This window comes from Clupea harengus, unplaced genomic scaffold, assembly GCF_900700415.2.
Source record: "Clupea harengus unplaced genomic scaffold, Ch_v2.0.2, whole genome shotgun sequence".
NCBI classification, from domain to species: domain Eukaryota; kingdom Metazoa; phylum Chordata; class Actinopteri; order Clupeiformes; family Clupeidae; genus Clupea; species Clupea harengus.
In genome coordinates this window covers 1-25,586 of record NW_024880050.1, presented here as the reverse complement: position 1 = coordinate 25,586, position 25,586 = coordinate 1, and the positions used below count along the sequence as shown (strand labels likewise).

Below are 25,586 nucleotides of genomic sequence, written 5' to 3'. Positions count from 1 at the left end.
GCGGCGCGTATGGACGCAGCGGCTTCTAGCTCTCCAGTTTGGTGTTTTGTTTTTATGTTTTTGTATTTGTTTTTTTGTTTGTTAGTCAATATTTGTGAAGCAAATTACGTGTATAGCCGCCAGGACTTAATTGACTTTGGATGGCAGCAGAAGCTATCCGTAACACGGAATTTTCAGTGGACCCACAAAATACCCGAGGACATTGCAAGATTACCGGGGTCTCCGTGGATTGTTGGCGGACCTAGCAAGCGACGTAGGCGGCGTAGGGACAGGAAGCAAAAACGAGGAAGCCGGGCAGGTCTGCTTATAAGGCTACGTAAACAACCCCATAAACCACCGCTTCCGAGCATCTTTCTCACCAATGCTAGATCTATCACCCATAAAATGGATGAGTTGGAGCTACATGTCACAGCAAACCATTTAATTCGGAATTGTTGCGTGATGATCATAACTGAAACCTGGCTTCACCCGTTAATTCCTGACGCTGCAGTGAGACTAGCGGACCGCTCAATCCATAGGCAGGACAGGAACATGGACTCGGGTAAGAGCAGAGGAGGGGGACTTTGCATTTATGTACACAATGATTGGTGTAACAACAGCAACACAATAGACAGTCACTGCTCACCGGACTTAGAAATGCTATCAACGATGTGTAGACCCTTCTACTTGCCACGGGAGCTAACGGTTGTCATAGTAACAGCTGTTTACATACCACCGGATGCAAACGTTAGCGCAGCACTCTCTCAGCTGTACGCTACCGTTAGTAAACATCAACAGGCTCATCCAGACGGAGTGCACATCATAGCAGGTGACTTTAATCAAGCGTGCTTGAAGACAGTGCTACCTAAGTTCACCCAATATGTCAAGTGTGCTACCAGAGGGAACAATACACTCGACCACGTATACTCCAACTTAAAGCATGCCTACAGAGCCACACCCCTACCCCACTTAGGACAGTCAGATCACCTTTCACTGCTCCTCATCCCGGCATACACACCGCTCAGGAGGAAGACAAAACCTTACATTAAGAACATAAAAATCTGGCCCGAGGGAGCTCTCAACTGCAGGACTGCTTTGAACATACAGTGTGGGACATATTCGAACAACAGGACCTGGAGGAATATACAGGAACTGTACTGTCCTACATCAATCATTGTACAGACACTGTGACTGCAGCCAAAAGGATTCGGGTGTATCCTAACCAGAAACCCTGGATGACAAGCAAGGTCAAGACCCTACTCCAGGAGCGGAACTCCGCCTTCAGGTCAGGTGACAAGAACCTTTACAGTACTGCTAGAGCCAACCTGAAGAGAGGCATCAAAGATGCCAAAAAGGCTTATAAGGAAAAAATCGAAGACCATCTCACTAATAATAATCCAAGGAGAGTGTGGCAGGGAATTCAAAACATCACCAACTACAAGAACAGCAACACCAGCACTGTCCACGCTGATGCCTCACTGGCAGAGGAACTTAATCATTTCTTTGCCCGTTTTGAGGTCAACAGGCCCACCACAATTGCACTGACTCCACCAACCCCCAGCAGCCACACTCTCACCCTACAAGAACACGAGGTGAGATGTGTGCTCAAATCAGTGAGTACAAGAAAAGCTGCTGGCCCCGACGGAGTATCTGGAAAGGTACTCAATTCCTGTGCCAACCAACTCGCTGGGGTCTTCACTAAGATCTTTAACCTTTCTCTCACTCTAGCCACCATCCCACCCTGCCTAAAATCAGCTATCATCATCCCCGTCCCTAAGAAACCAGCCATCAACAGCTTGAATGATTATAGACCGATTGCACTTACACCTGTAATCATGAAGTGCTTTGAGAAACTGGTTTCACGGCACATCAAATCAACCCTTCCCCCCACATTTGACTCGCATCAGTTTGCTTACAGAGCAAACAGGTCCACGGAAGATGCCATCGACGTAGCCCTCCACACCGCACTGAGCCACCTGGAACTCCGTGGAACCTATATAAGAATGCTCTTCATTGACTACAGCTCAGCTTTTAACACTATCATCCCTGACATACTAGTCAGCAAACTAACTGCACTAGGCCTCTCCCCCTCCATCTGCACCTGGATAAAGGACTTCCTCTCAAACCGCCCACAAACTGTAAAACTCGGTCCCCACCTTTCCTCCACCATCACTCTAAGCACTGGCTCTCCACAAGGCTGTGTGCTGAGCCCACTACTGTACTCCTTGTACACCCATGACTGTACTCCAACCCATCCCACCAACACCATCATTAAATTTGCTGACGACACCACCGTGATCGGGCTCATATCAGAAGATGACGAATCAGCGTACAGGGATGAAGTACAGAAACTGACAGTGTGGTGCTCAGACAACAATCTGTCACTGAACACCACAAAAACGAAAGAATTAATTCTGGACTACAGAAGGCAAAGTGCAGTTCCGGCCCCACTCTACATCAACGGGGACTGTGTGGAGAAGGTCCACACCTTCAAATTCCTAGGAGCCAATTTATCAGATGACCTCTCATGGTCTGTCAACACCTCAGAGACAGTAAAAAAGGCACAGCAGCGACTACACTTCCTGAGAGTACTCAGGAAAAACAACCTGGAGTGTAAACTGATGGTGGCCTTCTACCGCACCACTATCGAAAGTGTACTAACCTACTGCATCTCGGCGTGGTACTCCGGTTGCACCGCAGCAGACAAGAGAGCCCTCCAAAGGGTCATCAACACAGCACAAAAAATCACTGGCTGCTCACTGCCCTCCCTGGAATCCATTGCCCGCTCCCGCTACCTTAGCAGGGCCAATAACATCTTAAAAGACTCCTCTCACCCAGGCCACCACCTGTTTACTCTCCTGCCCTCAGGCAGACGGTACAGATCCTTTAGAGCAAGGACCACGCGTCTTAAGAACAGTTTTTTCCCGACAGCCATCAGAACTCTAAATACCGACATGCACTAAACACTAAGCACTTTATTGACTACAAGTCACATACCATCTCAGTCACCTTACACATGTGCATAAACAAAGCTGTATTAATTGATGTATTTATTGAAGTACTTTAGTCTATGCCACCGCACTTTGTTCTACTCTTAATGTATATATATATTTTGGGGGGGCTGTTCCTACTGTTTTTGGATAGTTGTAGTATTGTTATGTTATATGTTGTTGTTGTGTTATATGTTGTCCCTCGTCACACCAACAGGAGAAGCACTCAAAATTTCGTTGTATGAATACAATGACAATAAAGGCTTTTCTATTCTATTCTATTCTATTCTATTTTCTAATGTCGCAGATTCTCTCTCAAGACTTCCTTTGGCTGTAACAGAAGACAACGAATATGTTGACGATTACATGGAGAGAGTACTTTCCATCATCACAAATGAAGTGCCTGGCATTACGCTTGATGACATCAGAAAAGACACACAGGAGGACGACGTACTACAGCAACTCGTTCCAATCATACAAACGGGACAATGGCCGACTCAGATTGCTGAGGAAATGCAACCATATAAAAGATGCGCAGATGAATTATCAACGCACACTGGATTGATCCTGAGAGCGCACCGGATCGTGCTGCCAAAAGGTAAAATCAAACAAGCAATGCATATAGCACATGAAACACATCAAGGAGTAGTGAGAACAAAACAATTTCTCAGAAATAAGTTTTATTGGCCCAATATGGACATTGATATTGAGAGAATGATTAGGAACTGCAATGCTTGCGTTCTGAACCAACCACTACATGAAGATCAGCCACTCCAACCACTAGAGTTACCTCCAAGGCCATGGACAAAGTTAGGCATAGATTTAGTTGGTCCAATAGGAAATCTACACATACTGACAGTCATTGATTACTACACGTCTTACCCAGAAGCTATAGTGTTATCAGATATATCATCACAGTCAGTGATTGGAGAACTGATGAAAATCTTTGCACGCTTTGGATACCCCCTAGAGGTAGTGACTGATAATGGCAGACAATTTGTAGCTCATCTCTTCGAAGATTTTCTCGAGACTTGTGGAATCAAGCACATTAGGGCGTCACCCTATTACCCCAAGAGTAATGGTAAGATAGACGGTTTCCATCGTTATCTGAAAAAGGCCTTCAGATCAGCCAAATGTGAAGGAACTGGACGGCGGAATTGCCAAAGATTCTCATGGCATACCGTACCACCCCTCACAGAGCATCAGGTGAAACTCCAGCCTACCTTATCTTTGGAAGGGATATGCGCACAAAACTACCAAACTTGGAGAAGGAAGAAGAAGAAGAATTCGGGATCAGAAAACATCATGACGAATACAAAAACAAAATGAAAGAGTATGCAGATAAGAAACATGGAGCAAAAGAACACACTTTCAAAATTGGAGACATTGTATACATTGCAAATCTGGGAAACAGCAAATTAGATGCAAAATACAAGGACATTCGTTATGTCATATTAAGAAGCACTTCTGACACTTCTTTTGAACTGGTCAATACAGAAAATGGAACTCTGGTGATAAGGAATGTCAAACACCTCCGACATGCACCTTTCCCATTGGAGTTTAACATTCCCGAACCAGCAACACCGAACATGGACATGAGAGTACCTGAGGATACACCACATCCACAGCATCAGCCTGCTGTAGAAACCTCTCAAGAGACTGTCAATGTGCCAGAACCTAAACCACCAGAAGTAACCACCAGATCAGGGAGGGCTATCAAGAAACCAGCCCGTTTCAGAACATGATTGTAAAAAAAAAAAAAAGACAAAGAATGTACTCTTTTGAAAGAAATGTCTAATGTTTAATTTTGTGGAACAGAATACTTTGTTAGAGTTAAGGAACTGTTTGATTTAAAACTTTGAAATTAAGAATATGAGATCATCATCATCATCATCATTGTTTATTCAGGGAGAATTGACTGAGCACAGGGCTCTTTTGCAGCAATGCCCTGATTGAGGCTACATAGTACAGAAGAACAATAAATAAACAAACCATAACAAAACAAAAAAGACAAAAAAAATAAAAAAACACATTAAACAACTCAGAAATTAAGTTAAAAAAAAATAAAAAATAAAATAACATAAAGTAAAAAAAATTAAATCAGAGAATAATAATATAATTTACTTCAAGAATTGGAAACTACGTCTACATGTGGAAATGTTATGTTATACCAGGATAGATTTAAAATGTATTTGATAAAGATAGAATAAATCTACAAAGGGAGGAATATAGTATAGTTAAGGAAACGCGAACTACGGAAGCCAAGAGAGGAGACCGCGAAAGTACAGAGATAGGTCACATGCATAGATATACAGTATATATAAAGGCTAGATGTCTCTGTCGGCGGGGAAGACGCATTTCCTAAGGAATGCGTGTTGAAACCGGATATCGTCACTTTACTCCGGTCTCTGGTTGGATAAAACTTGTCAACAGAAATGGACAAGGACCTTTGATTTATTCTTTAGGAACCATGCCGATGCCTGACTTTTAATGTTGTGTGACGTTGTTGAAGTTCAAGTTCAACATTAATAGCGATTGAATTACCCTTGTGTCGTGTAATCGCTAGCGGTAAATAAACGTTAATAACTTGAATGACTGATTAAGGATATATGTTACACATCACAAACACACGTAATCAATGGATTTTGGGGGAAATGAGGTAATTGGTTAGCTTAAATTGCAGTATCTTAGGCGAGTTAATTGACCTGGCTAGCTATAGCGGAATTAACAGTGCTAGCTTTGTGTTTGGTCATATAGCTTCGTAAAAGTTTGGTTAACAAGTCACTTGTGTGTTTAGTTGTATGTCTTCATAAAAGTTCGGTTAACAAGTCAATTGAGCATTAAGCCACCTGCCTATAATGGGTCTTCATATTAGCATGCTGACGTTATACTTATTAGCAGCGAGGCTAGCTAGCTACTATGTGTTCCAATGGATTGTTGGTCTAAGCGTTAGCTTCAGTTAAGACCTACAATACTCTGCAACATTCGTGTACCACATGAACAACTAACCGAGTCAATGTAGACATAGGTTAACAAGTCACTTGTGTGTTTAGTTGTATGACTTCGTAAAAGTTCGGTTAACAAGTCAATTGAGCATTAAGCCACCTGACTATAATGGGTCTATTCATATCAGTGTAAGAACTGTAATACCCATAATGCGTTGCGGGTAATGGGATATATACTAGAAAGCAAGGAAAAGGAGTTATTCGTTGTTGCTGGAGTTTGAGTAAAGTCTTTTCAGTTCGAACTCGTGTGTCCGTGATTCTTTATACGTCTACTACACCAAGAACCTATTCCCGGAGATATCAAGGTTTACATCAGCATGCTGACGTTATACTTATTAGCAGCGAGGCTAGCTAGCTACTATGTGTTCCAATGGATTGTTGGTCTAAGCGTTAGCTTCAGTTAAGACCTGCAATACTCTGCAACATTCGTGTACCACATGAACAACTAACCGAGTCAATGTAGACATATAAAAAGTTGTGTAGATAGCTTCATTCACATAAGCCGTATAACTTCACGAAAATAATAATAATTTAAAGAAAACCGATTGTTTGCATGTCAGGCGATCAACACAACTTCTCAACTAAAAAGTAAAGGTCCTAATCAAACGGAGTAAAGTGACGACTTCCGGTTTCAACACGCATTCTTTAGGAAATGCGTTTTCCCCGCCGACAGTCTCGTCCAACGGAGTCATACATGGCGGCCATCTTGCCCCGGTCAGTTCGCTCACCCATAACATTGTGTTGGTATTGGTATGTACTTTTTAAATAACCATAACTTGCTCAATTTTCAACGGATTTACAAATGGTTTGGTTTCTTACAAACGTTATTAACGTGGTTATAATTCAGGATGCTTTTTGGATATTTTTAAGAAAATAACATAATTATTCATAAGTATGCAGTGTCATAACTACATCTCTGACGTTTATAACAAACCAACCCGTTTAAAAATCGGTTCAATACAATAATGTGTTCGTTTCTATAACAACAATACAAGCAATATACATTTGCTGACCTAAATAAGCAGAGGGCAAAACAGCCTATTTTACTACATTTTTGTAGTCCTGGTAATCTTTTGTTTGGCATGTTGGTAAGGTTATTTAGGGGACCATTTATCAATAGTTTTGTTCTTTAATGAATGTTTGTTTATTATATACTTATTTTTCAACCAATAACTTAATTATAATTACAAAGAGGGAAATTCACAACTTTTTTATCGCAACTTTCACTTGCTCCCACAATTTCATCGCAACAAACACCTAAAAAACACAGCAACTTTCATCGCAACTTTTGGGAAAAGCTTCCGCGAAATCAGGAATTTTGGGCCGCAACTATCACAAAAAAAGGCCCGCGAAATCCTGGGGGGACTGAACAAGTGAAGAAAGCCATTGCAACAAAACCACAAAATAACGATGTGTTGTTGTTTAACCCTGCTATGGTGTTTGGTATGTTGTATGTTTCGGTGTCTGTGGGGTTACTGACCTCTTCTGAAAGAGGTACCTGCAGCAGAGAAGACCTGTGATGAGGAGCACGGTCAGAGTGGCCAGTCTGATGAAGAATGGCCAGTATCTTTCTCCGCTGGCTGGCGCTTGGGAAATACAAGGAAAAGAGAGGAGATCTACATTCAACACTTCAGTATATTTCATTATGTCTGTTTAGCCTCCCAGTGTGAGTTTCATGTTGTGCCAATCACACTACCTTAGGAGATTAATAATGCCTTAAAGGTGGAGTCCGCAATATTGGCAAAAGGTTGCCCAACAGCCAATCAAATTACACCCCTCTTTTTTGTGGCTGGAACTGTTAATGGCTCTGTCCAAACCACTGTGTTCGTTTCCCATTTACAGAGCCAGGACTTTGTACAAACACCAGGGCACACACACAGGATGGGCAGCTAGTGGACCATGAGTGTATTGGATAAGAATCATGGACTAACCTTTAACTAGAACTAGATAAAAAACAAACAAGTGGAAGATCTTGTTGAGATGCCATGGACAGGTCTTGGTCAATGCTGCCTTTCACATATATTAACCATATATTAAGTGGGAAAATGTATAGTCCGTATCAGTCGTAGTCAGTATCGGTAAACATTTGTACACAAGCCTATATATGTACGTGTGCATGTAGTTAAGTTACTTGACATGGTTGGATTCGGTGTTGTCCTCTCAAGCGTCCTTGGGCTAAGACTGGCAGGCACCGTTGTTGTCGGTAGATTTGCAGGTGTACTTCTATCCTCTTCACCTATCAATGAGTAAATAAAGGAGGAGACAAGTCATTCAAAGGTTGTTGTTGTTTCTTCCAAAGTGTCGGTTGATGTAGGTGATCTTCATCATGTACATAGCCAATGTTAATTTTGACAAGCTATATTGACAAACAATTGAACAAATTAAAAAAATATTGAATATCGAATAACAATTTTTATCTCAGCAGAAGCCATGAAACTGCAACACGATAACTTAAAAGAGATATTTTGGATGAATGTCTCATCGTTTTGGCTAGTAACCATAAAATAAAGTGGAATAATAGATAATCCGCCGGTCAGTATGAGAAAATAAATCCCTTCAGGACGAAACAAGACCTGTCCTGTTCTTCCTGTTACGTATCCCTTACCTATTGTATTATATTGTATTGTATTGCATGTATTGTATGTATGTATTGTATGTGCAGAACCTCCATAGAGTATTGGCTAGGTGATCCCAATAATTGTAATTATGGCAGAATCATGGACATTGATGGATAAGACTGGTAGTATTGTAAATGACCTTACAGTAACTGAACGAGAAATACAATCAAGGCGATTCCAGAAACGTGCATTCAAGAGAACTGTTTACCTTTGACTTGCAAATTCACATATTGTCTGCTTGTTCCAGATGGGAAAGTATTGATGTCACAAGCATAAAGAGCACTGTCCTGTAGCTCCAGATCCTCCAGGTCCAAATGAAAGCTCTCTGGCCGACCACTTGAAGGATTTGTAATGGCTCTTAGACTTCCCTTGTGACCTGGTGATTTGTATTCCCCATGAGTTGGATTGTAGATCACAATTTGCTCCTCCTGGTCATGACCCACCTGTTTCTGCCATTGAATCTGGACAACGATGGTATCGTTTGAATTCACAGCACATGGTAAACTGACATCCTTGCCCACACTTGAAGAGATGTTAACCATGGTTGTAGAACTCATACCTGTTCACCGGAGCAGAGGACAATGAAAATGAATAGTCGTAAATGAAACACCTCACATTGTGACATCCCAAAAGTCACATTTGACATTTGAGCATGATCTATTACTCTTCCAATATTATTGTGGTTTCCTGATCGTACTTTATAAGACATTTTGAAATTTGAATTATATGAGTGCTAGCAGCTATCTTTACTTCTGAAGTCATCATTTTGTATCATCTGATCATCATATGATAGCCTCCTTCCTGCTATCAACACCCCCCCCCCCTCCCCTTCACCCTTTGTCCTCTGTTCTGTCCTCCCTTCCCCCCTCAGAGGACCCGCTCCCCCACTGGTGAACCCCTACCCCACTGTCTCCCCTTCCTGCCCTTACCTATTGGGTGTGGTCTTACACCCCCCCCCCCGTATTCTACTTGACTGAATGGTATAAATGCCAACACATTCCTACAATCAGGTAGGCCATTCTCTCAGCAACATGCTTAGAGGGAGTCTCCACACTGAAATAAACTCCAGAAATCCTGACTATGTCTTCCGGTCCTTTCTTCAAGTTTGGCGTGCTCATTAGATGCACTGTTTTGATGCGTCAGTTTTTGATACTTTTCATTTGTCTTAGCCATAATCATAACATTACCAACGGAGTACTACTGACAAACCTTTGTCTATCACTTCACAGGCATATTCAGAGAGACAGAGAGACAGACTTCATCATTACTTGACATGGAGAGAACATGCAACAAGAGAAGGATTCTTTTCATTCTCCCTGTAGAGTCCATGGTTCACTATACTGTGACTGTGCTTACAATTGAGGAATGGGGATATATTACGTGCAAAAAAACCACACCACAGGAAGTAGATTTTGTCCGACCAGCAGAAAAAACACCAAGCCTGCAAATGCCAGAGGTGGTTTCCATTCAGATGTCTGCTAATCAGCCCACCAGCACAGAGTTGTCCATCACTTTAAGACCAGACATGTGTATGGGTGCGTGTGTGTATGTGCACAAGCCTATACATGTATGTGTGCATGTAGTTGAGGGTGAAACCTGTGGCAGGTTGATTTATGTTTTATTTGATTCAAGTAGATGAAACTTCTAATTAAGGAACTACAGTCTCATTTTTTTTTTGTGGAAAGGTGGTCTAAGGGGGAAGATGTTTTCTTTTTTCATGGTTCTTTGTGTCACCTGCTCTTATTGGTCAAAAGTGGTCAAAAGTGGTCAAAAACCCTTGAGTGACTGCAAAACACCTGCAGCAAGACTTGGTGGAAGCAGGCACTGAGGTTTCAGTTTGCACAGTAAGGCGCATACTACACACTGAAGGGTTCCATTCCCGGACTCCAAGACGCACACCACTACTGACCCAAAAGTACAAGAAAAGTCGGCTCCAATATGCTGAAAACCATATCAAAGTTTTGGAATTCTGTTCTTTGGAGCGATGAAACAAAACTGGAACTTTTCGGGGCCTATGGATCAGCGGTATGTCTGGAGGAAGAAGAATGAAGCATATGCTGAAAAGAACACCCTGCCTACAGTGAAGCATGGCGGTGGCTCAGTGATGCTCTAGGGCTGCTTTGCTGCCTCTGGCACTGGAAACCTGCAGCGTGTGGAGGGCACGATGGATTCAGTCAAGTATCAGGAAATCTTAGGAAAAAACGTCATGCCGTCTGTGATGAAGCTGAAGCTTGGGCGTCATTGGACCTTCCAACAGGACAATGATCCCAAGCATACCTCAAAGTCCACCAAGGCTTGGTTTCAGAAGAAGAAATGGAAGATTCTAGAGTGGCCGTCACAGTCGCCTTACTTGAACCCCATCGAAAATCTCTGGTGGGATTTGAAGAAGGCGGTTGCAAAACGCACACCCAAGAATATTACTGAACTGGAGGCCATTGCCCATGAGGAGTGGGCCAAGATTCCTCAGGAACGCTGTCAGAAGCTGGTGTCTGGCTATGCATCACGTTTGCAGCAGGTCATAACAGCAAAAGGGTGCTCTACTAAGTACTGAAGATGCTGGTCATGAGGGGTTGAATAATTTTGAGACTGCAGAAGTCATTAAAAGTAGCATTTTGTGTTGAATTTGTCTGTAATGGAGGCCTTAAAAACAGCTAGAGCAGCAGCTCAATCCTCGGCTCTCGTCCTGCTTGACTTATCAGCTGCGTTTGATACAGTCAACCACCGCATCCTTCTGTCCATACTGTCAAGTATGGGCATTTCTGGCAATGCGCACTCCTGGTTTGAATCCTACCTCACTGGGCGCTCGTTCAACGTGTCATGGCAAGGTCAGCTGTCTGTACCTCACCGCCTCACCACTGGGGTGCCCCAAGGCTCGGTGATGGGACCACTTCTCTTTGCCATTTACACCACCTCGTTGGGCCCTATCATCCGCTCGCATGGTTTTTCCTACCACTTTTATGCCGATGATACTCAACTGTTTCTGTCTTTCCCTCCTGAGGACACCACGGTCTCGGCGCGGATTTCGGACTGTCTCGCTGATATATCCACATGGATGAAAAATCACCACCTTCAGCTGAACCTGGCCAAAACGGAACTGATGGTCTTCCCAGCCAAACAGGTCATCCACCACAACATCAAGATCAATACTGACTCTTTATCTCTTGCTCCATCCAAAACAGCAAGAAACCTCGGGGTCATTATTGATGACCAACTGACCTTCACGGCCCACATCGCCTCTGTCTCCAGGTCGTGCCGCTTTGCGCTATACAACATCCGCAAAATCAGGCCGTACCTAACCCAGTATGCCACCCAGCTGCTGGTGCAAACCTTGGTGAGCTCCCGCCTTGACTACTGCAACGCCCTCCTAACGGGCCTCCCGGCTTGCGTGGTGAAACCACTACAGATGATCCAGAACGCGGCGGCGCGTCTGGTGTTCAACCAACCGAAAAGGGCACACGTCACCCCGCTACTCATCGAGCTCCACTGGCTGCCAGTAGCTGCTCGCATTAAGTTCAAGTCACTTATGCTTGCCTACAGAGTGCTTACTGGTTCTGCTCCCAACTACCTAAATGCTCTTGTAAGGGCAAATGTTACACCCAGGACGCTGCGCTCGTCTAGTGAGCGTCGTTTGGCACTGCCGTCCGTGCAAGCACGGCAATCCAGACTATTTTCATTTGTAGTTCCACGTTGGTAGAACAAACTGCCTAGTACTACCAGAGCAGGGGCGTCCCTCTCTACCTTCAAGAAGCTTTTGAAGACCCAACTCTTCAGAGAGCACCTCCCCTCCTAACTGGCACCTGACTAGCGCTTAACTTGCACTTCAGCAGTGCATTCCTGCACTTCTTTTTTCCTCTTTTCTAGGTTGTTGTTTTCTAATTCTCATGTAAAGTAGTATTTATTGTTACACCATGCTTTTTTATTGCTCTTAGCTTGACTGTTCTCTCCCTTGTACGTCGCTTTGGACAAAAGCGTCTGCTAAATGACTAAATGTAAATGTAAATGTAAATGTAAATTTGGATGAGAACCCTTGTAATATTAGTTTCATTGAACTACTTAAACAGTTCTTGTGTAATTTGTTTATTGCAAACAGCTGAGAAATTGTACATTTTGCCCATAAACCTAATGTGCAATGGGGGTTGAATAATTTTGATTGCAACTGTATGTAGGTATGTGTGCATGTATGTATTGAATTGTATTGTATTGGGCCATATATTAACCATATATTAAGTGGTGTAATGTATAGTCCGTATCAGTACACATTTGTACACAAGGCTATATATGTATGTGTGCATGTAGTTAACTTACTTGACATTGTTGGATACGGTGTTGTCCTCTCAAGCGGCCTTGAGCTAAGACTGGCAGGCACCTCTGTTGTCAGTAGATGTGCAGGTGTACTTCTATCCTCTTCACCTATTAATGAGTAAATGTAAGAGGAGACATGTCATTCAAAGGTTGTTCTTGTTTGTTCCAAAGTGTAGGTTGATGTAGGTGTTCTTCATTATGTACATAGCCAATGTTAATTTTAACAAGCCATATTGACAAACAATTGAACAAATAAAAAAAGAATATTGAATATCGAATAACAATTTTTATCAGCAGAAGCCATGAAACTGCAACACGATAACTTAAGAGATATTTTGGATGAATGTCTCATCGTTTTGGCTAGTAACCATAAAATAAAGTGGAATAATAGATAATCCGCCGGTCAGTATGAGAAAATAAATCCCTTCAGGACGAAACAAGACCTGTCCTGTTCTTCCTGTTACGTATCCCTTACCTATTGTATTATATTGTATTGTATTGCATGTATTGTATGTATGTATTGTATGTGCAGAACCTCCATAGAGTATTGGCTAGGTGATCCCAATAATTGTAATTATGGCAGAATCATGGACATTGATGGATAAGACTGGTAGTATTGTAAATGACCTTACAGTAACTGAACGAGAAATACAATCAAGGCGATTCCAGAAACGTGCATTCAAGAGAACTGTTTACCTTTGACTTGCAAATTCACATATTGTCTGCTTGTTCCAGATGGGAAAGTATTGATGTCACAAACGTAAAGAGCACTGTCCTGTAGCTCCAGATCCTCCAGGTCCAAATGAAAGCTCTCTGGCCGACCACTTGAAGGATTTGTAATGGCTCTTAGACTTCCCTTGTCACCTGGTGATTTGTATTCCCCATGAATTGGATTGTAGATAACGATTTGCTCCTCCTGGTGATGACCCACCTGTTTCTGCCATTGAATCTGGACAACGATGGTATCGTTTGAATTCACAGCACATGGTAAACTGACATCCTTGCCCACACTTGAAGAGATGTTAACCATGGTTGTAGAACTCATACCTGTTCACCGGAGCAGAGGACAATGAAAATGAATAGTCGTAAATGAAACACCTCACATTGTGACATCCCAAAAGTCACATTTGATATTTGAGCATGATCTATTACTCTTCCAATATTATTGTGGTTTCCTGATCGTACATTATAAGACATTTTGAAATTTGAATTATATGAGTGCTAGCAGCTATCTTTACTTCTGAAGTCATCATTTTGTATCATCTGATCATCATATGATAGCCTCCTTCCTGCTATCAACACCCCCCCCCCCCTCCCCTTCACCCTTTGTCCTCTGTTCTGTCCTCCCTTCCCCCCTCAGAGGACCCGCTCCCCCACTGGTGAACCCCTACCCCACTGTCTCCCCTTCCTGCCCTTACCTATTGGGTGTGGTCTTACACCCCCCCCCCCCGTATTCTACTTGACTGAATGGTATAAATGCCAACACATTCCTACAATCAGGTAGGCCATTCTCTCAGCAACACGCTTAGAGGGAGTCTCCACACTGAAATAAACTCCAGAAATCCTGACTATGTCTTCCGGTCCTTTCTTCAAGTTTGGCGTGCTCATTAGATTCTATCACTGTTTTGATGCGTCAGTTTTTGATACTTTTCATTTGTCTCAGCCATAATCATAACGCAATAACCTTACCAAAGGAGTATTACTGTAAACAAACCTTTGTCTACCACTTCACAGGCATATTCAGAGACACAGAGAGACAGACTTCATCCTTACCTGATATGGAGAGAATATGCAACAAGAGAAGGATTCTTTTCATTCTCCCTGTAGCGTCCATGGTTCACTATACTGTGACTGTGCTTACGGGTGAGGAATGGGGATATATTACGTGCAAAAAAAAACACACCACAGGAAGTAGATTTTGTCCGACCAGCAGAAAAAACACCAAGCCTGCAAATGCCAGAGTTGCAAGCGTTTGATAGGTGGTTTCCATTCAGATGTCTGCTAATCAGCCCACCAGCAAAGAGTTGTCTGCGTGTGCATGTGTGTATGTGCACAAGCCTATACATGTACCGTATGTGTGCATGTAGTTGAGGGTGAAACCTGTGGCAGGTTGATTTATGTTTTATTTGATTCAAGTAGATGAAACTTCTAATTAAGGAACTACAGTCTCATTTTATTCTAGTGGAAAGGGGGTCTAAGGGGGGACATTTTTTCTTTTTTCATGGTTCTTTGTGTCACCTGCTCTTATTTGTCTCTTTGTCCATTCCATGATCCATCGCAGAAATTAAGGTCAGGCTGAACAGGAGAAGAGAGAACTGAAGAGAGGTAGTCACAGCAACAGGAAAGAAAAACCACGGTGAAAAGTTTCTGACCAGACCCAAAAAAAGACATAAATGTAATTTGTGAAGAGTTGGCTGAGCTTGGGTGATCGGGGCAGTGTGGCAGGTTAGGGTCCTCACTGGACGTCTGTGGGAGACCTACCTTTGTTTATCCCTCTCCTGGGCCGGCCTCAAGCAGATGGGTCCCCCCTCTGAGCTGAGGTTCTGCTCAAGGTTTCTTCCTGTTAAAAGGGAGTGCTTCCTCGCCCTCTGTAAAGCACTGCAAGACAATTGCTATTGGCACTATATAAATGAAATGGAATTTATTTGAATTCATGTCCTTCAGAATGCAAGATGAGAAACATTTCCCATGTATATTTATCTTTTAATGATGGTCACAAAACATTTACCTTTACTTTATGCAGTAGTTATGTACAACACAAGCGGGGTAGGGCCAGTGAGTGTAGAGATGTCATGAATGTGGGTAAAAAGTGACGACTGCGTTTCATGTTACACCGTCCCAAATGGATGATGAAGGACCAACATGTTCTATTTGCCTGTCCTGCAACCCAATCGGTTTTCACAATCTCTGAAAGAAATGTCACACCAAGTTACCGAAGGATGCATTTTTTTTGGGTCACTTTGTATGTTGTGGTCTGTGGGTATGAGGCCTGTCCTGTGTGGTTTGTTTGGGTCTGAGAACAGGCCTTTGAACCGTCTGACCCTACTGTCAACTTTTTAGAACCATATAGAGACGATGTACACCGAGCTATACACCAAACTATATCCTCAAAGTAGGCCTATTAGAGGAAGCTAGCATGAAAAACTGCATGACAAACTGGAACATAGCAATACATGCATACAAATTCTAATTCAGAACAACATACTAAAAGTCCTAAGAAATCCTAGTTGAGGAAATATGTTTCCTTATCGCAGTTCACTGCGATATAACACAATGGTACATGACGAATGTCATGGCTACAAATCGAAGCATTTATCTATTCACGCCTGAAAGGCCGCGAGATCTGTCAGCGCGCGCTCCTGGCCCCGCCTGCCAGGAGTACTATAATACCATTACGCGCGCCCAGATCTGCCTCTTTTGAAACTTCGCAAGACGGAGTGAACATCTCTGAGTATATCTCAAACGCTTACCACAGTCAAAAGAGTTTTGTGTGCTTTCGCTCTCTGCGGGTTGGTGAGTTATCGGGTTCCTTAACCCTCACTAGCTCAGGGCGCCACGAAATTCATTGGCTTAATTCATTGGCTTAATTTCATTTGAAAGTAGTTGCTGCTATCCTTGCTGCCTGGCTGGCTAAGTCTCTGACTAGCCTGCTAGCTTGCTAACAACGTGTTCGTTGCAGATAGTGTGCTTGTGTTTTAACATTCTTCTCTACTTTCAGATTGATAAAGATGGCCAGACACTACCCCGACTGCGGTCACGTCCGTCCCAAGGGCGACCGCCACCGTCGGTGCATGACCTGCCTAGGCAGGGACCACGCGGAGGGCGCCTTCTCAGGCGAAGCCCCTGTCTGTCCCATCTGTGCTAGCCTCCCGCTAGCTAAGGCTACCAGGCGCCTTGCGTTCAGGAAGCGCAAGGACGCCGAGGAGACTGCACTAGTTCCATCCGGGGCTGACGCCCCCGTAAGAATGAGTGCGTCTTCAGCCTTGGACTTGGTGAGCGTGAGCAGTCGCCTTGCGGCGGCAGCTCCGCTCCCGGGTCTCTCCCCGTCTCCGCCGCCTGTCAGCCCTGGGGCTGCGGGCAGCGAGGCGGAGGAGCTTCAACCAAGCGGTGTCCAGGCAATCCCCCACGATGCGCTCGAGCTGGACATCAGCCTGGATGATGATAGTCTGCTAGACTTCTCCGATGGGCACAGCTCAATCGCGGAAGCAATGCAGACGAGCCATGACGTCAGGTTGCGGGTGGAGACACCTCCTACCTCGTCTCGGCTCCTGGGCCAGCAGCTCCACGAGGTTGCGCTGAGAGCAGCCAGCTGCCTCGGGCTCCCTCTCCCTCCCCCTCCCAGTGTGCGGTCCTCGCTGCTGGACGGGGAGTTCTATGCTGGCCCCGCCACGTCAGTTCCCTCCAGCATCCCCTTCTTTGAGGAGGTGCACGAGGAACTGCAGGCGACATGGGCGATACCCTACTCGGGCCGAGCCCCGGTGCCGGGGTTCGCGCCCTACATGCAGCTCCACATGGCTAAGGAGAGGGGCTACCTCTCCTTTCCTCAGGTGGAGGATGCAGTAGCGGGCTACCTCTCGCCCGCATCCCCCACGATGCGTCTCGGCCAGAAGCCTCTCCTGCCCACGCAGGTGAGCAGACACCAGGCTCAGCTGGCAGAGAAGTCCTACTTGGCTGCAGGGCAGGCTGCCTGCACGACCAATACGGCTGCATTGCTACAGCGCTACCAGGCAAAGCTCCTGACTGAGCTTGCCTTGTCGCTGGGGGAAGATCACCCGTCTGTGGCAGGGATCTGTCGCTCAGACTAACTCGGTGCACGGCACAGGCACTGGGGAGGGTGATGGGTGCCGCGGTGGCTACCCAGAGGTCTCTGTGGCTATCACTGGCTAAGCTGTCAGACAGAGAAAAAGCACCACTCCTCGACGCCCCGGTCTCTGTTCAGGGCGCCTTCGGGGAAGCAGTGGTCACAATGGCTGCCAAGTTCGAAGAACAGCAGAAGAGCAGAGAGGTATTCCAGGCTTGGATGCCTCGCTCTAGTGGCGCGGGTGAGACGTCCTCCTCAGGACACACCACACCCGCACCGGGCCGGAAGAGAAGCGGGTTCCGCTCGCCAGCGCCTCCAGCAAAGGTATCCACCGGGCGAGGCTGGCAGAGACAACCCTTCCGCCCTCCAGCGCAGCCTGCAGCACAACAACCAGCTGCGCGCCCTGCCCAGGGCGCAGCCCAGGCTCCGCGGCAGCACCCTCAGGCTCCCTGACCGTGAGTCAGCCACTCGTCACACAGGGGGGAGCGGTGGAGCCCACACCGCCTCCAAAGAAATCAGCCCGTCGCTCACATGTGGAAATCATGTCCAGCACGGTAAGCAGGTTTTCACAAGCACCACAATCATATGTCCTAACTCCTGTCCCAGATGGCGCAGTGCCCAGGCATGCTTGTGCAACTCCCCCCGCGATGCACACAGTGCGATCGCACCCCCAATTTTTTTTTTCGAAAACATGAGGGGGCAGCCCCAGATCTCGTCCCCCTCCCTAGGCGGAGTGGGTGTAGATCTAGGCTTAGACTCATTGACCATGAGCGGGTTAGTCCCCGACAAATTCAACTCAGAGCACAACCTCCCCGGTTGTGCAGAAAGTTGGCGCGCATGCGCAGTGTCACCATGGGTGCTAAAGACGGTCTCAAAGGGTTACGTTCTGCAGTTCGCCCGTTCCCCTCCGCCTTTCAGCAGAGTAATACAGTCTGTGATACAGCGAGAACAGTCTCACTTCCTACGGGAAGAGATTATCTCCCTGCTCAGAAAAAATGCCATAAGCAGAGTTCCTTTCAAAGAAAGGAATGCAGGCTTCTACAGCCGTTACTTCCTCGTACCCAAAAGAGACGGGAATTATCGGCCTATATTAGATCTACGTGTGTTAAACAAAGCACTCATGCCGCTGCGGTTCAGAATGTTGACCCCACGCAGGCTTGTGCAGTTTATAAGGCCAAACGATTGGTTTATCACGATAGACTTAAAAGACGCTTATTTCCACATTCCGATCCACCACAGACATCGGAAATATCTGAGGTTTGCGTTCGGAGGAATAGCGTACCAATTCAACGCACTCCCATTCGGCCTGTCCCTAGCGCCGAGGGTATTCACAAAGTGCGTAGAGGCAGCTATCGCCCCATTACGTCTACGCGGCTTACGCGTGTACAACTATTTGGACGACTGGTTAATTGCTTCCCATTCAAAAGCTGCAGCAGTGCAGGATGGCCATCTAGTGGTGGCACACCTGTATCGACTGGGTTTTGTTGTAAACAGAGAGAAAAGCGTTCTCTGCCCCAGGCAAGTTACGCATTTTCTGGGTATGATCTTAGACTCCACCTCCATGGAGGTCAGGCTGTCTCAAGAACGGATAAGTGCCATCAAAGCATGCGTGCGCCAGTTCCGACGGGGACAGTCAGTCTCGTCGCTGCGCTGCCAACGCCTGTTAGGAATGATGGCGTCGGCCGCTATAGCGCTCCCGTTAGGGATGTTGCGTATGCGGCCATTCCAAATATGGTACCTGTCTATGAAGCTCAACGCAGTCACAGACAGGCATCGCAGAGTAGTGGTGTCCTCCAGATGCAGGAAAGCCCTGGCGATCTGGAGAACCCCCTGGTTTCTCGCCGCGTCAGGCACTATGGGCATAGTGTCGCGTCGCGTGGTGGTGACCACAGACGCTTCCACCAAAGGCTGGGGAGCGGTCTGCGAAGGGAGAGGCGTGAACGGTCTCTGGTCTGTGACAGAAGCCGCGTCTCACATAAATGTGTTAGAGCTGCGAACAGTAGTCCTAGCTCTACAACACTTTCTGCCCAGGCTGAGTGGTCAGCATGTACTAGTGAGGACGGACAACACTGCGACCTTGGCATATATAAATCGCCAGGGCGGAGTGCTCTCCCCGTCATTACACCATTGGGCGACTCGCCTGCTCCTGTGGGCAGCGAGACACGTCCTGTCCCTCAGGGCAGTTCATATACCAGGCCACCTCAACTACGGTGCAGACCTGTTATCGAGGGGCGATCCTCGAGCAGCAGACTGGTGCCTTCACCCACAAGTAATAGGTCAGATCTGGGTGCGTTTTTTCAAGGCGCAGGTGGACCTGTTCGCGAACAGGCAGAACACCTGCTGCCCGCTCTGGTTCTCGCTAGGGGGCGACGATCCCCCACTAGGCATAGACGCGCTGGGCCACCAGTGGCCAGCCCTACCCCTATATGCTTTTCCCCCGATCCCGCTCCTCCAGCAGGTGCTGTGCAGGATTGCGGGCGAGGGCAGGGAATTGGTATTGATAGCCCCCCACTGGCCCAACCAGCCGTGGGTGGCAGATCTGGTCAATATGTCAGTGCAGCAGCCTTGGGAGCTGCCTCTACGGAGAGACCTCCTAACGCAGGCGCACAGGACGGTGTGGCACCCCCATCCGGAGTGGTGGCGTCTCAAAGCCTGGCACCTGAAAGGTGCAGGCTCATAGCGTCAGGCTTGTCGGACGCGGTGGTGGCTACAATACAGAGTAACCGAGCTGTATCAACACGGGCTCTGTATACGCTGAAGTGGCGCAGTTTTGAGCAGTGGTGTGCTGCGCGTCAGCACGACCCCGTTAACTGCGCGCTGGGCGTTATTCTCGAATTCCTACAGCAGTTGTTTGATGAGGGGAAGGCGGCTTCTACTCTCAAAGTGTACATGGCTGCCATTTCAGCCTGCCACGCAGGCATTAATGGCAGTTCTCCTGGCAGTCACCCGCTAGCGTCACGCTTTATGGCGGGGGTGAGACGGCTCAGGGTGCCAGAGAGACACCTCATACCCTCTTGGGATCTGCTAGTGGTGTTACGTGCTCTCACAGGGCCTCCGTTCGAGCCCCTGGAGACAGTGGACATAAAGTTTGTCTCTTTAAAGACCGCGCTGCTGCTGGCGTTAACGTCAGCAAAACGCGTTGGTGACATGCAAGCCCTGTCAGTCAGTCCATCGTGCCTTCAGTTCTCGATCGCTGGTGACAGAGTGGTTATGCGACCTAATGCTGCTTACACACCTAAAGTGGTGGTAACCCCATTCCGCAATCAGGTGATTGAATTAGCAGTTTTCTCGCCTCCTCCTTTTGCGTCAGCAGAGGAGGAACGTTTGAATAAACTCTGTCCAGTGCGCGCTCTCCGCTGTTACGCAGAGCGCACTAGAGCTTTCAGACAGTCAGATCAGCTATTCGTGTGCTTCGGTGCACGCGCAAAAGGCAGACCGAGCCTCTCCCGTTGGATAGTAGAGGCTATCGTGTTGTCTTATAAGAGCTTGTCTCTAGATCCCCCGGAGAAGTTGCATGCGCACTCTACGCGGGGGGTCTCGTCTTCATGGGCCTTACTAAAGGGCGTCTCAGTGGAAGATATTTGCAAAGCGGCAAGCTGGAGTTCTCGCCACACTTTCATTAGATTCTATATGTTAGATGTGGCTGAACCTAGTTTTCTTCATAGCGTTCTGCGGGCAAGCGATCTCTGAATCCCTTGGCCTGAGAACGATAGATATGATAAGTGTGTTCATTAGTGTCTACATGTTATGTTGCACATGAAACATCCCAGGGTTTTCTTACGGGCGCAGGATCACGGATCCCTGTCGCCTATGATAAAGGTGGCCCTGTTAAATTCTTGGTGTTCTGCAGGCGAGCGATCTCTGAATCCCCTGACCTGAGAACGATGTATATGATAAGTGTGTTCATTGGTGTCTACATGTTTGTTGCACATGAAACACTCCAGGGTGGTTTCCTACAGGCGCAGGATCGCGATCCTTGCCGCCTATGACAAAGGTTGCCCTGTTAATATGTTCACCGCCAGCGGCCGTATGAACCTCTATGAGGGCAAAGGCTTCAGTAGAGCTGGTGTGTGTAATTGGCTGCCACTGTATTATCACGCGGGAATGTATAGGGTCCCATTGTGTTATATCGCAGTGAACTGCGATAAGGAACGTCTCGGTTACTTACGTAACCTCGGTTCCTTAAGCAGGAACCAGATATAACAAGGTTGGCGTGTACAGTGTTACCTTGGATTGGTTGTCTTGCTCAGTTTCTTTCCAAGGCAGATCTGGGCGCGCGTAATGGTATTATAGTACTCCTGGCAGGCGGGGCCAGGAGCGCGCGCTGACAGATCTCGCGGCCTTTCAGGCGTGAATAGATAAATGCTTCGATTTGTAACCATGACATTCGTCATGTACCATTGTGTTATATCTGGTTCCTGCTTAAGGAACCGAGGTTACGTAAGTAACCGAGACGTTAATTCTCATCAATCTGAGATGTGTGCTAATAAATGCATGGCAAAAATACACCTCAAAAATGTGACGCTCATGTGCATTAGTATGTTGTTCTGGACACCTCATAGAAATGATCTATGCTGAAAAAAAATATTTTACAATTAGTCTGTCGTAAAACGCTACTTTGCCTGGACTATAAGACTATGAACAAAACGAGAACAAACTTGAGTGCGAACACTTACAATACTCATCAAAGTCAGGTAGCAGGAAATCCAATGTTATCCGTATAGTGCGATACCAGACACCGAGTGAAGGGAGTGCGTGGTATAAGTAGTGACCGTGACAGGTGTGGGTGATTTGCACCAGATCTCAATCCAATAGAGCACCTTTGGGATCTGGTGGAACGGGACATTCGAATCATGGATGTGCAGCCAACAAATGCAACTGCGTGATGCTATCATGTCAATATGGACCAAAATCTCTGAGGAATGTTTCCAGCGCCTTGTTGAATCTAGGCTACAAAGAATTAAGGCAGTTCTGAAGGCAAAAGGGAGTCCAACCCGGTACTAGCAAGGTGGTCCTAATGAAGTGGCTGGTGAGTGTAAAGGACATTTATCAAAAACACTTACAACATCTGACAACACTGTTGTATTCAAATATAAAAGTTCAACTTGTTTTACATTTGAAATTCATTACTTCATCACTCATTTATGGAGTAAAGCAAACAACTGTCCAACTGTAGGCCTAGATTGAGAAAAGTCTACTGGATGAGCTCCCCCTAGAGGCCTGTGCAACATTACTTCCAGTTATTCACCGACCAGTCAAAAAAATGTCAAATATCTACACAAAACATAAAAAACTCCTCCTGTTTCACCAATACATGTGAAATAGCAATTACATTAAAAAGGTCTTTATTATTATTATTATTATATTTGCTCCAATATCCTATTCACATCACCTGATCACAAGAAGACAGCAGTAGAATCCAGTCCTTGGCAAGAGAGGACAGGCAGGGGTCACAGTAATGACCTCTCATAAGACAGTTTGAATGGCCAGAATTCAGTGTTTCTGCACACAGAAAGGATGTGTTATCTCTTGTTCTTCCTGCAGATGAAACCACAGAACCCAAACCAGTAGAGTTGTCACCTTTGTCGAGACTGAGGGCCTGACGTGAGGTCACACTATTGACCTGTGGCTTTACTGTGAATAACACGTTCGTGTAACATCCGACTGAATCCCTTCGTGTTTGATATACGCACAGCTGTGCCAACGTACATGTGACCGATCATCAACCATGCTCACTGTAAACCTCTCTGTGACTGTGTTTTTGAGCATTGTTTAGCATTGTAGAGATGGAGAGGGCAGTGTAGAAATGGAGAGGGCGGTGTAGAGATGGAGAGGGCAGTGTAGAGATGGAGAGGGCAGATGAACAGAGACAGGGGCATTTCTGTGCTAAACAGGTTGGTTGTGGACATGTCTGTGTTCATTTATAGACAACTGCTAGAGTGGTCACTCTGTGCTACTGTAAATCAGATTCCAACCCTGGCTCTCCTCGTGTTTTGGTTAACCATACCTACCCATAGATGGCGCTAGACATATGAGTGCTCAGATCCAGACACGTCTTTGTCTTTATCTAGGAAAGGGCCTATACAAACGCTCACGCCCCTTGTCAAGTATATGCATACGCCTACTGTCTGCAACCTAAAATGGGAAAAAAAGGTGAACATTCACAATGGACATGTATGATCTCAGTTTGATACTCTACCTGCTCCTATGGTGGACAGGACATCCATGCTGGTATGTATGACAGGATGTTGCAGTGTAGGTGTTTCTCCAATACTAATATATTTATATAAAACTTGAAAAAACACGCATACACTAAACATCGACTATGCAAGAGTTTTCTTCTGCTTTATTTCACCAAAAATATCATTAGTAGGACTGCTAACAATCATAGAAAAGTCATAATTGTAACATCACATATAAAATGACACATAGAATATACAAAACATCTATAAAAAAAAACCACACCATTTATACAGTGAACACACCACAGTTACAGGCACTTATGTGATCTCTGCCTTGCACTGTGCCAACAATGGCAGTAGCAGCAGTATCGTACCACTACCACTACCAGTACCTTACCATATTTCTCATTACTATCACAGTTATCAACACGATTTCACCACAATCTTGACCTAAATATGTACATCTACAGGATACTTTCCATTCATGTCTCTGGTTGCTAAGCACAACCTCAGGTTGTTAGTTCTATTTGAACTCACTCCATAGTTCCACTGACCCTTTGTCTCCCAGACATTAGGTCTAGAAGTTTGCTAATTCTAAGTTGAATACAAGCTACTACAACCGGAAACACTGGTGAAACTAGAGGACTTTGCACAATAACCAAGCTGAAATTGGATCGGTGAGTTAGTTGATACCACTGGAGAACTGTGTTATATATAAAAGTTTACAGTGAAATAAAGGTCCACTGTCATAGATTGCTCTCCAACAATGGAGCCTTTGATGTAAAAAAAAAACATCAGAATCCTTCCTGTTTAGTCACCTGGCTGACATTTATGCACAGAAAGGTGTGGTATTGTACAAGTACAACTTCTGTTCATCATACAAAAAAAATATTCAATCAGCCACTTGGGACCACAGATGTGTAAACACTGAAGTTAAGGCTAAAGTTAAACTTAAGGCGAAGCGCAGACGTTTTTATCCAAAGCAACTTACACAATTAATATATATATATATATATATATATGAATTTAGAACTTTAACAATAAGAACACTGATGTCAAAAACATAAAGCAATTTTAACAAAATCTATATGAATATACACATTATATAAACTGGTTAGGAAAGATGAGTTTTGATGTTGAGCTTCTGTGGACTTGGGTCTTTCATATAGACAGACCAGATGTGTTGCACTAATGTGACTCAAACTCTGAGCTCTTTGCTTGCGTGCCTACTGACCCTCATTACTGCATACCCCTCATGTCTTGCAATATAGGCTATGTCATCGTCATAACATCATTCAGTATTGCATAAAAAGCGACATCAATGACAGCTATCAGTTGTCTATACTTGATTTATTTCTTTACATACTTCTAAATGTGTTTAATAAACCAGTGTTCTTACTGATTTACTCCCTATTTTGTGTTTGACACAGAATGAGACATTCTGGAGAATCAGGATGTTCACCTTTGGCTATTTAATTACTGACATTCAACAGTAGGGGGCACTGGTGAAGTATTAACATGTTCATCAGGTTCATGCTTCAGGCTGTGGTTTAGCCGCTGATGTTAAACCAAAAACCATATCTATTTGTGAAACATGTTTTCCCGTAGCTGAGCAGGTAGAGCAAGGTTGAGACAGCACTGATATTACAGTGTTTGACACCCAGGGAGTACATATAGATTAGAATAGAAAAGCCTTTATTAGGATTCCT

The 25,586-nt window shown here is 45.3% G+C and overlaps 1 protein-coding gene across 2 annotated transcripts in view; it reads right to left on the bottom strand.

The window, feature by feature from the left end:
- The window catches only part of LOC122131181 (nectin-1-like), a 28,567-nt gene extending 13,787 nt beyond the window's left edge, over positions 1-14,780 (bottom strand). The window contains exons 1-6 of one of the 2 annotated variants that reach the window (XM_042706086.1): positions 14,668-14,780; positions 13,591-13,941; positions 12,898-13,002; positions 8,801-9,151; positions 8,106-8,210; positions 7,455-7,560 (exon numbers count right to left, since the gene is read on the bottom strand). In XM_042706086.1, the coding sequence (XP_042562020.1) occupies positions 7,455-7,560; positions 8,106-8,210; positions 8,801-9,151; positions 12,898-13,002; positions 13,591-13,941; positions 14,668-14,728 (1,079 nt within the window). In that variant the 5' untranslated portion in view covers positions 14,729-14,780. Of the gene's footprint in view, positions 1-7,337; positions 7,561-8,105; positions 8,211-8,800; positions 9,152-12,897; positions 13,003-13,590; positions 13,942-14,667 lie in introns of those variants that run through there. The other variant, XM_042706085.1, reaches the window with a different exon arrangement.
- Between the last annotated feature and the right edge of the window lie 10,806 nt (positions 14,781-25,586).